Source organism: Ahaetulla prasina, chromosome 2, assembly GCF_028640845.1.
Source record: "Ahaetulla prasina isolate Xishuangbanna chromosome 2, ASM2864084v1, whole genome shotgun sequence".
NCBI lineage: Eukaryota > Metazoa > Chordata > Lepidosauria > Squamata > Colubridae > Ahaetulla > Ahaetulla prasina.
In genome coordinates, this window is record NC_080540.1 from 124,957,166 (window position 1) to 124,973,718 (window position 16,553).

The 16,553-nt window shown below is 34.2% G+C and overlaps 1 protein-coding gene across 10 annotated transcripts in view; it reads right to left on the reverse strand.

The window, feature by feature from the left end:
• Positions 1-16,553, reverse strand: part of MAP2K4 (mitogen-activated protein kinase kinase 4) — a 71,803-nt gene that overhangs the window by 29,858 nt on the left and 25,392 nt on the right. For all 10 annotated transcript variants that reach the window (XM_058173182.1, XM_058173190.1, XM_058173183.1 and 7 more), the window contains 2 exons: positions 7,702-7,876; positions 41-160 (listed from right to left, as the gene is read on the reverse strand). In XM_058173182.1, the coding sequence (XP_058029165.1) occupies positions 41-160; positions 7,702-7,876 (295 nt within the window). The remainder of the gene's footprint in view (positions 1-40; positions 161-7,701; positions 7,877-16,553) is intronic.

Here is a 16,553-nt window from a genome sequence, read left to right on the forward strand (position 1 = left end):
AAACGTTTGGATGCAAATTAAGCAAATTCTGAGTGCCAACCTCTCTGAAGAGTGCTCCATAAAACTGAACAATATACGGGCAGTCACTACTTCGCATTACTACATCCAGATCCATTAAAAGCTGTTTCTGTTCCTTTTCATCCACTGTTGACCGAATTCTCTGAAAGAACGATAAAGACAAATAATAATAATAATAATAATAATAACAACAACAACTATTAATAACTATAACTATTTATAACTATAAACTAATAATAATAATAATAATAATAATAATAATAATAATAATAATAATAATAATAATAATAATAATAATTAAACTCAAGTCACAGTAGACAGATTTTTAAATACAAATGGATGTTATCAATCTGAAATATTTTAGAATGGGAGAAAGTAGTAGTTTGAACAGAAAAAAAATTAAACCAGTTCTTAAATTTAATCATATAGAATACATTTGTAATAATACAGAATACAAGAGAGAGAGAAAAAACAAACAAACACCAGAGATAAAGGCTAACACCGGTCAGAACTTATGTTGATGCTAATATGGGTTGTTATCTGCAGCGGTATTTTCCTGCAACACACACACTTCTATATCCAGTGACCATCTTCTGGTGGGCTCCTCCAATATATCCTTCCCAATAAGTCATATTGAAATAAGGAAAATGGAAGCCAGGAGGTGCTATTTCTCAGCCTTGTGAAAATCTTTTCCTTACCATTAAAGCATGTACTACAGAAGCTATTGAAGGTGGGACTTTTTAGAATAGCATTCAGTTCAATAGTTTGTTGCCATCACCTTTAATTTACTTTGAATTACTTACAAAGATTTAATTGATATATATATATATATTTGATTCTGTTATCTGTTTATTTTTCATCTTCACTCTTACTAAAATCTATCTTGACTAGTTGTAGTTCTGAGTAGTTATTCATGATTTTAATTTAATTTAATATTGATTCTTGATGTTTCAATGTATATTTTTGGTGATTTTTTCGCCCTAAGATGTGGTAAGTCAATAGAGATTCAGCAGTATATAAACAGAACAAATAAATGAATTTTAAGCTCAAAGTTTTGAATTCGAAACAATTTGACTACTAATACTGCAATCTATGCATTTATTCTGAATGTTGTTCCCTGCTCATAATGGCTGTGCAAACAATTAAATCCATTCAGGCAGAGAAACAAAATTCCAAGGACCAATAAGTGACAGATTTTTGAACATAGAGAAAATATTTTCATAGATATGTTGGATAAATTTTGCCTATTAACATCTTCTGATCACTCTATAGCATTTAAAAAGAATATTTAAAAGTATTGTGTATAATAAATATATTATATACAATGGTATTTTTATGCAATTTAAAATGCATGCTGAATTTCTACATTTCCCTTTTAAGACTAAGATTTAAATTCACAGAAAAAAGGTATAGCTGATGCAAATTATTCGGAAATGTATTTTTTTACTAGCTGTATCTTGGACAACCTGTAAGATATGATGAAAGCAAAGGTACCATTAGCATTCTCAAAGGAGAGAATTCTTGACTTGTAATTCATATTACTAAAAGTCCTTGGATAATATTTGTCCAAAAAGAAAAAGAAAAAGCATAGTATCAACCATTGGTTAGCAGGATTTCTGCATATCACTCTGTATGATATTCTTGTTCTAATCAATGCCAATATTTTTTCATCTGTTTTTTCAAATTTTGTATTGTGCTTTAAAAAATATTATTTACAATATTTACAAGAATGAAGGCACTGACAGTATTCATCTGGTGAGCAGCAGTTTTTGTAAGAAATTGTGGAAGACAAATATTATAATCATTCAAGTAGGAAAAGAAATATGAACCTATGGAAACAAAAGGACTAATTATCCTTTGAGGCAATGAACTGATCTTGACAAGCTAAAAAGGTTTCCAATTTTGTATCAGATGGATTTTCTATTATGTCAGGAATAATTTCTAAAATATTACATCTCAGCACAATTTTTTGTAATAACTGGAATAATTGGAAAAATTATGTCATTGCCTGAATAGTGAAAGTAAGAGTACAAACTTATTATTGTATTAAAGTAATATTGCATTAACCTATATTAAAAGTAAAAGCACCAAGTCCAAAATAGTTCTTCACAATTTCTTCCTATTAATGTAAAATAGGATTATTTATTTTACATTATTAATATAATGTAAAAGCTAAATATAATTTAATTGCAAGGTATCCAACACCTAATAAATATTACAAAAACTTCTAAAGCAAACAATTCCAGTGTTTTTTCTGAGGTACACAGGGTATAGTAGTCTAAAAATGAATAGTCATAGTAAGACATGGGATTAATAAGGTGAAAGAGGACTATTGAAGCATTACCGATGGCACTATTACACTATTAATCTCACTTGAATCATGATTTTTTTAAATATTTAAAAACAACTTTATCTTAAACTGGTAGCAAGGATACCAAACTACGCTAGAATCTTCTTACATTTATACCGAGATCTGCAATAAACAAAACAGCACCACAATTTTGGTGAAATGAGTAAATGCCTTATTTTTTGTTTGTTTTGTTTTACTTGACTAAAGAATCAGCTACCTTCAAGTTGTTGAATAGAAGTCATCTGACAATCAAATACTAAATTTTATCCAATAAAATATGCCAAACTATGTCCTGGTTTAACATTAGCTAATATGCTTAGAACTGGTTCACTAGACTAAAATCATCTCAGCCTCAAATCATCTCAGGTTTGCATAGTTGTCTTTCTTGTCTTCTTCTCATTGAACCTCCTCAACCTTTTTTTTACTTCAATTGCTATTTGCAGGAAATGATACAAAGTAGTGTTTTTCAGAAGGGGGATTTAATGGACATCCTTCTTTCACAGTTCTAAAGCAATTTTTTAAAACAAATTTAAAACTATGCATGCCACTGAGTTATAGCCTAAGCAATCATATCTCACAGAAAATCCTTATAGCAACAATAGTCTACTCATATTACGGAACTCATATGGATCTTCACTGAAATATACAATATCCTCAGCGCCTCTCCATAAAATAGTTTCCCAATCTACACAAGCCACAAAATAAAAATAGAAAAACACAGAAAAGTTTTGCTTTATTCCAGAGGTATGCTACATGTTTTCTGGGCAAATTCTTCCAGAGCTATCTATCATTCTGCATCCCAGAAAAAAATAAGCAAAGAATTCATCTCTTTATTCGGAAGTTATGGATATTGAAGATATTGCCTATTATCAGAAAATGGAGTCTTGACTATAAAATGCATTGGAAAACAGATGAATAATAAATAATACGGACAAAAGTGCCAAAAGCAGTCTAAACATCTGGCTGATCATGGGATCAGGGTTTTCTTTTATCCTAGGCTTGTTTTTTTGTTTTTGTTTTTTTGTAGTCCAGGATCTCTATTTTCAAATCAGCCAAATGTTGATCTATTTATTGTGTCTTGAATTGACTGATTGGCTTGTTTCCCTGGTCAGATTTCATTGGATAAGAGTGAGTGACCTCCCCAAAGTCATCCAGAAGGGTTGCATGCCTAAGGGGGATATAGAACTCACAATCTGCTGGTGTGGTGTCTTAAACTACTAGACCAAACTGGCTCTTTCTTCCAAAATTGATTTAACATTTATTTTATTCTAATAGTCTCTTTAACTCAAGTAATATCCCTATTATTTATGGCACTACATAAGTCACTAGTTCCTCTAACCATTGTTTTCCTTTAGATCTAGTCATTCCTAGAATATTAAGATCTCCTATAACCTAAGTACAGGCCTAACACCATCTGTAAAGTAGCTTTTTTGTGTATTTCTTGACTCATTAATATGCTAAGTGACAATCTACTCATTCCAACTCTTGAGTTTGTTCCTTTTTAAAAATTTCTCGTTTTATGAACCATTTTTTCCTTGAACAGCTGAATTCATTTTGGCATTTTATTGCCATTTCTCATAGAAATTCAGAATCTCCCCCCTCACTTTTAGCTGCCATTGAACAAATGAGACAGAAAGAGCTGACATAAATATTTCAAGCATAAATATTTCAATATTTAAAAGAATAAAGCATATAGATATTCTAGATAAGATTAAAATTATACCTTACGTAAAAGTAATGCTAAGCCTAGGTATGATATGAATAATGTAGAATGCATAGCTTAAGCTGACAAGTTAAAACCTAAAATGTTATATAAGTTCTGTTAATATTCTATATCCCCACAGGAAGTCTTCTTTGAATGGCTGGCCTTTCATCTCAGAATTAGCTTATGCTTAACCTCTCTGGCAGAGCTCTAAGAACTATATAAGCTTTTTCCAGAAAACATACCAGGTGGTTATTATAAGCAGAACTCATATATTATTCACTCTCATAATGTCTCCAAAAAGCATAATGGAAGAAAAAAAAATATATTATAGCGTACAAAAGATGAACACTTTTAAACAACAAACTGTATTTTTTATATTCTTTTTTATTTATTAAATTTACATGCCATCTATGTCACTGTTGAAGTGACTTTGGACAACTTATAAAATGGTAAAAGATCAATATAAAAACAGTTAAAATTTCTAAGAATTAAATATGGAGACTAAAAATTAAGGGGATGAACAGCACAGGATGGAGTCTTCTCTCTTATCCCGGCAACTATCTCCAACATACAGCATCCCTACTCGGGTCCCAGGCCAGCTAGCAAAACCAGGTTTTAAGGCTCTTCTGGAAAACTAAGGGGATGGGGTGGATCTCACTCAAGGGCAGAATGTTCCAAAGGGCAGGGACCACAGGGAAAAGGCTCCTTTCTTAGACCCCCACCAACCAATATTCCTTGAAGACAAGATCCGTAACAAGCCCTTTCTGCTGAAACAAGTGAGGTGGGTCAATCCCACTAGGATGAGACAGAGCTTCAAATACCCCTTATATAGGTAGTTATTGACTTATGACTGCAATTGAGCCCAACATTTCTGTTGTTAAGTGAGACATTTGTCAAGTGAGTTTTGCCCCATTTTTACGACCTTTTTTGCCACAGTTGTTGAGTGAATCACTGCAGTTGATAAGTTACTAAACTAGTAGTTAAGTGAACATGGCTTCCCCATTAACTTTGCTTCTCAGAAGGTTGCAAAAGGTGACATGACCTTGGGATACAGCAACGGTTGTAAGTATGAACCAGTTGCCAAGCATCTGAATTTTGATCACATGACTACAGGAATGCTGCAATGGTCATAAGTGTAAAAAATGGTCATAAATTGTGCGCACATTTGCGAACCGGTAGGGAAGGTAAGTGAATTTCACCCCTGGGTAACTATCCACTTTAAGTGTAGTGACCATATTATGTTCAGAGTTCTCTGAACTCTCTTCTCTGTGGGGGCGCCCACACTCTGGAATGAGCTTCCCCCGGGTCTACGTCAAATACCTGACCTTCGGACATTTCGTCGCGAACTAAAAACACATCTCTTTATCCGCGAGGGGCTGGCTTAAATTAGTTTTTAAGGGGAAATTTTATTAATTTTAAATGGGGTTTTTTAGTATGGAAATTTTTAATCTCAGGCTAATTTAGATAAGTTTTTTAAATATTTTAATCTGTATATTGTATTGTTTTATTTTTGCCTGTACACCGCCCTGAGTCCTTCGGGAGAAGGGCGGTATAAAAATCAAATAAATAAATAAATAAATAAATAAATAAAATCAAAATATTTTGATTTTATTCATTCTCTTAAGAGAGTGGAATAGAAGAATTGGAAGAAGAAGTAGTGAAAGGATGTATGATCGCATGGGGTCAAAATATTGGACATAATATAAATTTATCAGATTGGGAGAAAACATGGAACAGAAATTATAAACTAACCAAATCAGCAGCATACAAAGAAAATGCATATAAAATGTTCTATAGGTGGCACTTGCCCACTTCGAGATTAGCGAAAATGTATCCCAAAATGTCTCCCATATGCTGGAAATGTAAAAATAAAGAGGGAACATATTACCATATGTGGTGGTCTTGCCCCGAAGCACGTAAATATTGGTTAAAAATTAAAAAGTGGCTACAAGAAATCACGAATGAACAATTGGATCTAGAACCCAAACTTTTTTTATTGGGGATCTTTAAAAAAAAATACGTGAAGAGTATAAAATATTTAATACTACATATATTAACTGCTGCTAGGATGGCCTTCGCTCAATGTTGGAAACAGCCATGTGTGCCCACAGAGAGACTTATTGTACAAAAGATTATGAATTGCGCAGAAATGGACAAACTAACTTTGAGTCTGAAGGATAAGAAGACATCAGTATTTTATGGTATATGGGAACGGTGGTATGGATGGATGGAAAGGAGATAGGAATATTTAGTTACTAAACATAATCAATGGATAAAATAAGAACACAAATACCGTATATACTCGAATATAAGCCGATCCGAGTATAAGCCGAGGTCCCCAATTTTACCCCAAAAACTGGGGTAAACTGGGGACTCGAGTATAAGCCGAGGGTGGGAAATGAGGCACCTACCGGTTGGGGAAACCCTCCCTCCCTCAGCTGAGAAGGCTGGCGGCTCCCCCGCCCCGCCCTCTCACTGCACCGGCAGGGCTTCCGTCCGGTAAAATGTGAAAAAGAAAAAAACTCGAGTATAAGCCGATATACTCGAGTATAAGCGAGGGTGGGAAATGAGGGACCTGCGGGTTGGGGAACCCCTCCCTCCCCCAGCGGAGAAGGCGGGCGGCCCCCCCCCCCCGCCCTCCCCCTGCACCGGCAGGGCTTCCGTCCGGTAAAATGTGAAAAAAAGAAAAAAAAAAACTCGAGTATAAGCCGTATATACTCGAGTATAAGCCGAGGGGCTTTAAAAAAAAAACAAACTCGAGTATAAGCCGTATAGACCCGAGTATAAGCCGAGGGGAAGTTTTTCAGCACAAAAAACGTGCTGAAAAACTCGGCTTATACTCGAGTATATACGGTATGTATAATTTAATGTTTGTCATTATTGCATGGATTATTATTAGATGAAAAACACCACAAATAAGCTGTTAAATGATATAAGCCTTTTTCCCCCCTTTTTTTATGCTTTTAATGTAAAAAAGTTTAATAAAGTTTAATAAAAAAAAAAGAGAGAGAGTGGAATAGGAATGAGAAGAGCTGATTCCTTCATTATATTTATTGATGTAACTTAAAAGACATTTTACAATATGGCTGCAGAAAAGCTGTGGAGAATATGTAAAATTCCATAAACACATTGGTTTAAATCAGTGGTTCTCAAACACAGACCCGGGGTGGTGGTGGTTGCATAATGCCTTCACTGGGGGTCTGCGAAGGCTTGAAGAAATGTTATGATTATATCTTAAGTCTTGGTGTTCCGTGGCCCTGATCTGCAACCACAAAAGTTATTTAAAGGGGGTCCATGGTGAAGAAAAGGTTGAGAACCACTGATTTAAACTAATGATCTGTCCATGAAAAAATATTGTACTTATACCACTACAGCTTTTCAACATTTTTTAATCCCATGTTATGCATATGCAGACATATTTTTAAAGAAAGAATGGACTTATTTTCTTCAAACTTTATATATCACATCAGATCGAACTAGTAATAATACAGTTCTCTCCGCTAATACGGCACTTATAAAGTGCTATATAAACAACAGACATTTTTGAGTGCTAGATGGATGAACGTTAAATTCTCCATCATGTTTGGCCCTACTGTTGGAAGTACAAATAATTATGGGCAGCACCTACTTTAACAGCCATAATTTGCCCACTTGGTTTGTGGACCATTTTGTTGACAGAACCATAAGCGCCTCGTCCAATTTCTCCAAGGTCTTTCAAGTCCTCTGCAGTAAAATCCCAATGCTGTTCAGGGGAAATCTTCAATTTTCCTGATGATTCAATGCTGTGTGTTCTCAGTCTCTCTCTGTTAAAAAATTTGGGAAGGAATTTTTCCACATTTTAAATAGTTTAAAACTTTTTTCAGCAGCACCAAGCAAAAGCATTTATAAAGAGGAATGTACACATAGCTAATGCAAGAAGGAGGAATTGGATGGGGGCAAAGTGCAAGATACTAACTTAATTGTAACTGCTACAAAGAAAACAAAAATGTTATTTTCTTACATTATCTCAATTTCTTTGAGGATATTTATAAATTCCTGGCTAAAACATGTTACTAGCTATGCTAGGAAATGTTTTATAATTTGTCCCTGTAGAATAATTATATGGCAATAACAATCTTTTTTATTATCTCTATTAATAATATCATTAAAAATTTACATCTGCAGTCATTGCATTTTTATAAGAATTGGTTGATCTTAACACAAAACCCCAAATTACAAGGGCTTTATCTGTTCATTTAACTTCCAAAATTCATTATAAAGCAACTATTTTAGTTATATTTGTGAAGTAAATTAAAAGCCACAAAATGATTGCTGCTCATTTTTATCTCTAAAGGAAGGAAGTGTATGAAAATATTTTTGTGGCAAGAGTGCCAAATAAAAACATTTTTTTTAATCTGATAGATATAAAAGAGATGTGAACTGCTAACACTAACCTCCTTAATTCCCACTGTGGAAATATTTCAGAGTTACATTTCAAAGCTCTCCCAACACTGTTAAATATATTGGCAAAGAAACCTTACTTTTTAGTTCTTGGATATGGCTCTTTTCAGGAATAATGCTAAGATTTGGAATTGTATGAATAAGTCCCTACATACTGTTGCATATCGTCTTTTATGGTAAACTATTATGTGGTTGTATTTGAACAGCGCAAATCATAGTATGACTGCAAATCAAATAGATATAGTTTTATTGAGGTTTCTAACTATAAATTGACTGAAAGATGTGCAGACAAATAGAAGGGAAAAAACATTATATAATAACATCTTTACACATAAATACCAATTTTCTGAGGTTTCTGATCCCACCCCCCATTTCAATGTTTTAGGGGACACAAACTACACAGACTAGTAGCACTAATGGAGGACTGAGAGGCACAGAATGAGGAAGGCCATATGTGGTCAGATTTTTTTTAGAAAGGTTATTATTTTGTTATAATTGTGATACAATATTTTAGGGTTAATTATATTTTTCATGTTTCCACCACAAAATGACAGGAAACTGTATGGCTCGTCTTCAAAAATCATCCCAAAGAGTTTCAAATGGTACAAAAAAGAACCAAGGAGTGGAAGAGATTACTAACCTGTGGGACACAGAAAACATACAATTCTCTATAATTAATATGTACCTAGATGTTCAATGCAGCTACGCTTTCTAACATAATTAAGTGAATAAATTAAAAAAAATAGAAATAAAAAGTTGAGTGGAATTGAAGTTTAAGGAACACAAATTTCAAGCTTTGCCATGACGCTCCTAAAAACAATCAGCCAACAATTAAAAGACCATCATACTAATGCTAGCATACTGCAGATTATCAGTTAAGTGAAAGTGCTTGTATTTCAGGAGGAACTTGAGGTGGGGGAAAGAGTCAAGACACTACTGAGGGAAACAGAACTAGATATCTCAATTCCTAGAGGAAAACACTTGTATTCTATAGTAATTGCCCTCTGCAGCCCATATTGCTGAACTGGTAGAACAGGGGCCCTTTTATGATCTGTGAAGAGGGACGCGGTGGCTCAGGGGCTAGGACATTGAACTTGTCGATCAAAAGATCGGCAGCTCAGCGGTTCAAATCCCTAGTGCTGCCATGTAACGGGGTGAGCTCCCGTTACTTGTCCCAGCTTCTGCCAACCTAGCAGTTTCGAAAGTAGAAAAAATAGGGACCACCTTTGGTGGGAAGGTAACTGTTCCGTGCGCCTATGGCGTTGAGTCATGCCGGCCACATGACTCACATGACCACGGAGACGTCTTTGGGCAGCGCTGGCTCTTCAGCTTTGAAATGAGATGAGCACCGCCCCCTAGAGTCGGCAACGACTAGCACGTATGTGCGAGGGGAACCTTTACCTTTACCTATGATCTGTGAACTGGCTAGCTCAGGAATTCTGGGAGATGAAGTTCACAGATCATAAAAGTTCCCCATCCCTGGTGTAGATTATACAGCTGCCTATTCCAGGGCACTGATGATTCAGATAAAGAGTTTAACTAACACTAACTAACTAACTAACTAAATATATTCACACCCATACTTCCCTCCCTCCATAGTCTATTGGCCCTTTATATAATGTCTTGTACATTTTAGGCAGGTAATAAGATTAGGTGCTCATGATACAGCACCTAAGGTGTCACAATTTTTCTAGGACTCACATTTATAGTTTTCCTACCTTCACCTTGCAAATACTCACTGCCCTCACTTCTTAACTAGTTCCTTCTTGGTTTAATACAGAGTTGCAGTGAATACACAATAAAAAAATGTTAGTGGAAATTAAGTTTTTAACTTAAAAAATCAAATACTCATTATCTTTGTTGTTCAAAAAAATAATTTGGCTCTGTTCAACATAAGTAAAGTTACTTCTTTTCTATCCAACCTAACATTAACATCATCATAATCTAATTTATTCAGATTGTAGCTCATAACAATTTCTTATTAAAAATTAAAAAAAAATCCATATTACAAGCATTTGAAATTAACTCAAAGGCATGGCCATTAAGAAGAAACAAAAGATATAGGTTAAAGCAGGATTCAAAGTATATAATCCAATGTATTTTAAAATGTCAATATAGATTTTTGAAACTGTATTAAAAGTGTTAATGCAAGTACATTTTAGTTTTTGATAAGCACTTAGAAAAAAAATCATTATTTACAGAAATTATTTACAAACTACATTTTATCAGTCCAAGAGAAAACAAAAGACAAACAAAGGAGCAATTCTATTTGCAGCAATAATGGAAATAAATGATCTTTCTGTATAACTGACATTTTCAGTTATTTCATAAAATGACTGTTACAGTTATTGTTCCAGTCTTTTTTTTCATTTGATGGATAAACAGTTTTGTGTGTCTAAGTAGAAATGCTTAACTATGGAAAATGTTTGTGTTTTCACAAAGAACTGTTTTACATCCATAGTAACTCTGTTAGTATTTCCCTGCAACCTCACTGTCTACAAGAGAACATCCACAATTGGATGAGGAACTGGAATTCTGCATTAGTATTTCATGTATCGCATCATTTAGCATATACTCTTTGTCTTTGGTACTCTCTTGAGTTTGGTTGTTTGTTTTGCAGAGTTTTCATTACCCAAACTAAGTGACATCATCAGTGCTAGTATGGAATGGGGTTTGCTCTCAGTTTATATTCTAGTGTTGATGGGGATGGTTTTGGGGGTTCTTTGGCTGAGCTGTTTACGGTTGGTTTGTTTGGCAGTTTCTTGATTGGCTATTGCTTACGTCTTGATTGTTGGTCTGATGTTAATTTTGGAGTAAATCTATACTGATCTGGCTGCTGATTACTGATGGATCTCCACTGATCTCCACCAGCAACGAGCACCCAGATGAGCATAGATTAAAAATTTATGATCTTGTGGGGCCACGTTGATAACTGTCCGGGGCTGCTTGTAGCCCGTGTATCAGACACACGTGTTTTAGAGCAATAGCTTGTTTTAATCAGAGTTGGTGAACAAGCCAGGGGTAGAGAAGTCTGTAAGTACAAGTCTGAAAGTAAAACAATTCCTGCCTGCCCCTTTTAACTTCTAGACCTTTAGGGTGGGTCCTTCCTAAGTTTCTTTGATTGCATGTTTGAATTGCAGGTTCTTGCTTCTCTTGTCTGATGGTTTTCTAGGCAGCATCTGCTCTTCCCTTTCCTCAAAGTTATCTATGAATTTCATTATACAAAGGAATAGCTTGTTCAGACAATCTCTCCAAAGGGGAGGGGGGAAGCTCAGTGACAGCACAACATATAACTGATTGTAATGGCAAACATGACTGACAGAAAGGTCATAAATGTAGGCATTGGTCACAAAATTCCTTTTTCATCACCACTGTAACTTCAAATGATCACTTTCCAAGGCAGTCACTAATCAAGGTCTAACCTTATACTTTTTGGCTGCCTTTAAGGGCAAAACCCTACTGAAAGCAACTTATAAACAGGAAATTTATACTATAATATGCTACTGTTACTATTGCCCCTACTACTACTCCATTTGCAAAATACTGCAAAGTGCTCTAGTCTAAAATAAGGTCCTCCTACCCCCTTCTGAGATCCAAGTATTCCTTATCCTGGTGTTTGAAAGGTCTTGAAGATCTGGCAAGGGTAATAGGTCTGCTTCTGGTGCTGCCTGATTTTTGTCATCTTTTGTCCCTTGTTTTTTACTTATATTGTTTTATTGTAGATTTTTGTTTTTGTTTTAACCTGTAAACCTTCTAGAGTTACAGGGAATCAGGCAGTGTACAAGCTTAATCAATCAATAAATACTATTAGCAATAACAGTAGCAGCTAGTTACTAGTATCTGCTACTGCAAGTTTTGGCACTAGAATAGAGGAAAAACCTAATCAGGGAAAGTAAATAAATGAATCTTTAGGGCTTTCTTTAAAAATGGCAGTGATGAGACTTCAATAAATCCTAGGTAGATGATGATTGACCAAAATAACCACTTTCAAAGATTTTAATTTGTTTAAATACAGTCAAAGTTCTATATCTGATCTTAAATCATAGGTTGACATGGATAAAGGAAATACCAAATTGCTTCTGTGCTTTAAATATTGGAACCAATATTTTGAAATAGTTTATAAATAATGAAGTTGATGCCATATAGTTTTCACATGTTTTCTGTCTCATTCCTACCAACTTACACATACAGACAATTTTCAAAGGCTACTTCACCACATAGAATTCTTGACTACAGGTGTTATTACTTTAAATTGTTAGTTTTCAAGAAATAAGCTTTTGGAATTGAAATCTTTAATCATACCATATGCTAGAGCAATTATTACGCTCAATTAAGCTTTGCCTCTTCAACCGAATGATTACTGGGTCTGAAGATTTTTACTTCACCACCTTCTCTCACTAATTTACTACTTTCACAACTTCTCTTCCTGCAGTATTTCTACTTTTACTTAATCAAATAAATCCAGCTTATATATTCATAATGATTCCTTTCCCAAAAGTATGCTCAAATAGACTAATGCTTAAACTATGCATCTGAAGCAGAACTTTTTAAAAAACAGATATTTAGCAATCATTTATTTTTGGATAACCAAGTAGCTCAATTACTTTTTCTGTACTCTCTCATTTCAATCCATCCACTCATGTTACTTAATAGAATAGTCTTTTTCCATATGACATTCATTTGAGTCGCTCTAAGCAGCTATATAAATTTTATAAATAAATAAATGTGGATTCTTGTGCAATTTCCCAGTACTCATCCTTGATCCTTACATTACTGACGTATAACATGCAACATCACCAACCTATGTGGTCTTACTTTCATTTGAAACTACAACGAATATGATCCTAACCCATACTTTCCAACATACTTAATGTACTCATCTCACTTTGAGATCCAATTACAATTTCATAAGCAAATTGCATATCTATTTTTCTCATTAATTCATTTCCTTAACATTAACTCTTCTTCCATTATATGTGTCGGAGTGGTCATCAGTTGAGCCCAGAGATTTATCTCTGACGAGGGCCTTGGCCAATCAAGGACTTCGTACAATGTTTTTTAATAAAGTAACACTAGGTAATCAGCCTCAAGTTATACCTGTACCACAAGTAGCATTCTCTCCTAAAAACAATGGTACTGGCCAGTTTTGTCCCAATTGAATGCCAGAAATGCAACTGATTTTTTATTTTAATCTCAGGTATGCTAGTGCTATTTTAGTCAAGTCAAGGTTCTGCTGCCTATGTCTAAAGGTACAGGCTATGTAATGATACATTCAAGGAATAGAGTATTATTTAAGTATATACTTTAACCTATTATATGGAAAAGTAAATATATTCAAAGATTTCTCCAATTGTTAGAAAAGACACATACACACACACACACACAAACAAACAGAATAGACAATACAGATAGTCTCTGGATTACAACACCAATTAGAACCACAACTGCTACTCCTAAACACTGCAGTCATAAAACACATGACATCACTTACTAACAGCAATTCTTGAAGTCCTGTTTCCTATTGTTAAACAAGGATATTAAGCAAGGACCTCATGTAATCACACTTTGACTTTGTTTTGGGGAAGTCAGCAGGAAACATTGGAAATTGTGATCACACGAATGTGGGAACACAACAGCTGGAACTCTAAGGACCCTTCAGAAGTCTCCCTTGTTCAGTGCCATCACAAGTTTGAATGGTTGCTGAATGACTGATTATAACCTGAGGACCATATGCATAATTAAATCCATAAGAATAACAGCAACAACTCATTAACGATCTTCATATTAAGGAATCCAATTTCTATCAAAAGGAAGACTGGTGTAGACTTTAAAACCTATTCTTAAAATGTGTATAATATTTAGTAATGCACTTACTAAAATATTAGTCATAATTTGGGGTTTTACAGGAAATGTCAGAGTTCTAGTAAAGGCAACAGAAATCACATCATAGTCACGAGACCATCAATATTTAACAGTCAAAGACAATCTTTCTCAGAGACAAAATAAAAGTTAAAAAAATTGCTTAAATACGAGAGAAAGCTCCTGCACTCTTGAATTTTGCTTCTTCTTTTTCTAGGCCTATTTAAATTCTTCCTTTCAATAATGTCAAAAAGATATGAGACCGGTAAAAAACAGCTATAGGCTTGTAGAAATTGAGGAAAGAGAAAACAGAGAATTGTCTACCATTCTTTCTCATTCTAATATAACAATATATCATATGATATACTGAATGTATCAATACACATAGCATATTAATATTAAAAAAAACCCCAAAAAATCCCTAAGCAATAACTAAGGCCATTTCATTATCTTGGCATATGCTTTAGACACCACTAATAGTTCTTGGTTCCTGGGCATGTACATCTGCAAAAGTTTACACATGAGCAGTTTCTTTTCTGTAGAATCTACCAAAGCATAGTAGGCCAGGTCTATGAAACTGCTCCCTGGTACTGTATGGCGCTCCATTACATCTAATTAATACACAAAGTAAATGTATACCAGAACTACAACACAACATTATAAAAATAAACTGATCTAGGCACAGAGAGAAAGATTCATCTATCTTCTGGCTTTTGGGGAAACAATTAATAAAATAACATAAATATTATCAGGATTATTTATGTACTAAGATTAATTATCCTTTGACAAGTATTATAAGAGAAGAGAGTTTATGATTGGAATATTTTATGGAACTTCAAGTCACCTCTGAAATAGGAAATGATTTTATTTATCTAATGTATATAATCAACTGCTTTCTTGGTAGAATGGTGAACTAGAACTTTTTATTTTTCTGACTGTCTTAAAAAAAAAACTAGCACAATTATAACGATTCTTTAGTTCCACATTATCCAAGATATGTAGAATTAGGAAATTGTAGTTTTTCCTGGTAATGCTCAAGTCTCGGCAGCCTCAATTAGTGTTGTAATTGTGAAGTACATTGGAAGGTAGTGTAGCAATATCTATGGGGCCACAGGTACTTCACCTCTGTTGTATAATATAACCGATTCAAAAACATGGTTTCCTAAAGACACTTCTGAATATGTCTGAAAAATTTCTCAAAATGTTATTACTGCTGGTCTTAGGAGATACATTGAGAGATTTTTCAGGCATATTTGTGTGTGTGTGTGTGTGTGTGTGTGTGTGTGTGTGTGTGTGTGTGTGTGTGTGTGTGTTTTAGAAGGCTCACATACTTATTGGATTGCTTGCGAATCATAGGTATTATTGGAAAACATATTCAGGGAAAATTTCACACAATGCAGTCCTTTCCTTTCATAATCTATAAATGTATTTAGCAGACACTTTCACTCTTTCATCGTTTTCTAAACTTGATAATTTTACAAAGTTATGAGTAATCTATCTGTAGCTCCTATTGTAAGATAGATATTTGTTCATAAGTTTTAGAGGAATCTTTTTGAATGCATAATTATTATTTATAGATTTAATTTGGTATTATGCTTAACATTAGTGTTAATATTTAAACACTTTATTTTGGTTCCCCTGATAATCTGAATCTTAGAAATTGACGTATCATTTAAATAAAGTTAAAATATCTATTTTAGATATTTTGAGCCACGGTAGCGCAGTGGCTGGAGTGCAGTACTGCAGGCTACTTCTGCTGACTGCCGGCTACCTGCAAATCTCACCAGGCTCAAGATTGACCACCAAATCTCACCAGGCTCAAGTCTTCCATCCTTCCGAGGTGGGTAAAATGAGGACCCAAATTGTTGGGAGCAATAAGCTGATTCTGTAAAACTGCTGAGAAGGCTGTAAAGTGGTATATAAGTCTAAGGGCTATTGTATTTGAAAAATATTTTTTAATAGTTAAAGTGTATTCCAGGAGAATGAAGTCTCTTTGTTTGAAGCACATTGAACTCACTCATTTACCATTTAAAATTTTATCAAATAAATACAAAGTTTATTCAATATTTCTGTATATTTATTTATCAAATTACATGCATATCCAGAACTCTGTATGTATGCTTTTAAATGAATTAAGCATGAATTGAAAATTCCAAAACTCCTTTTATTCTCTTGTCATAT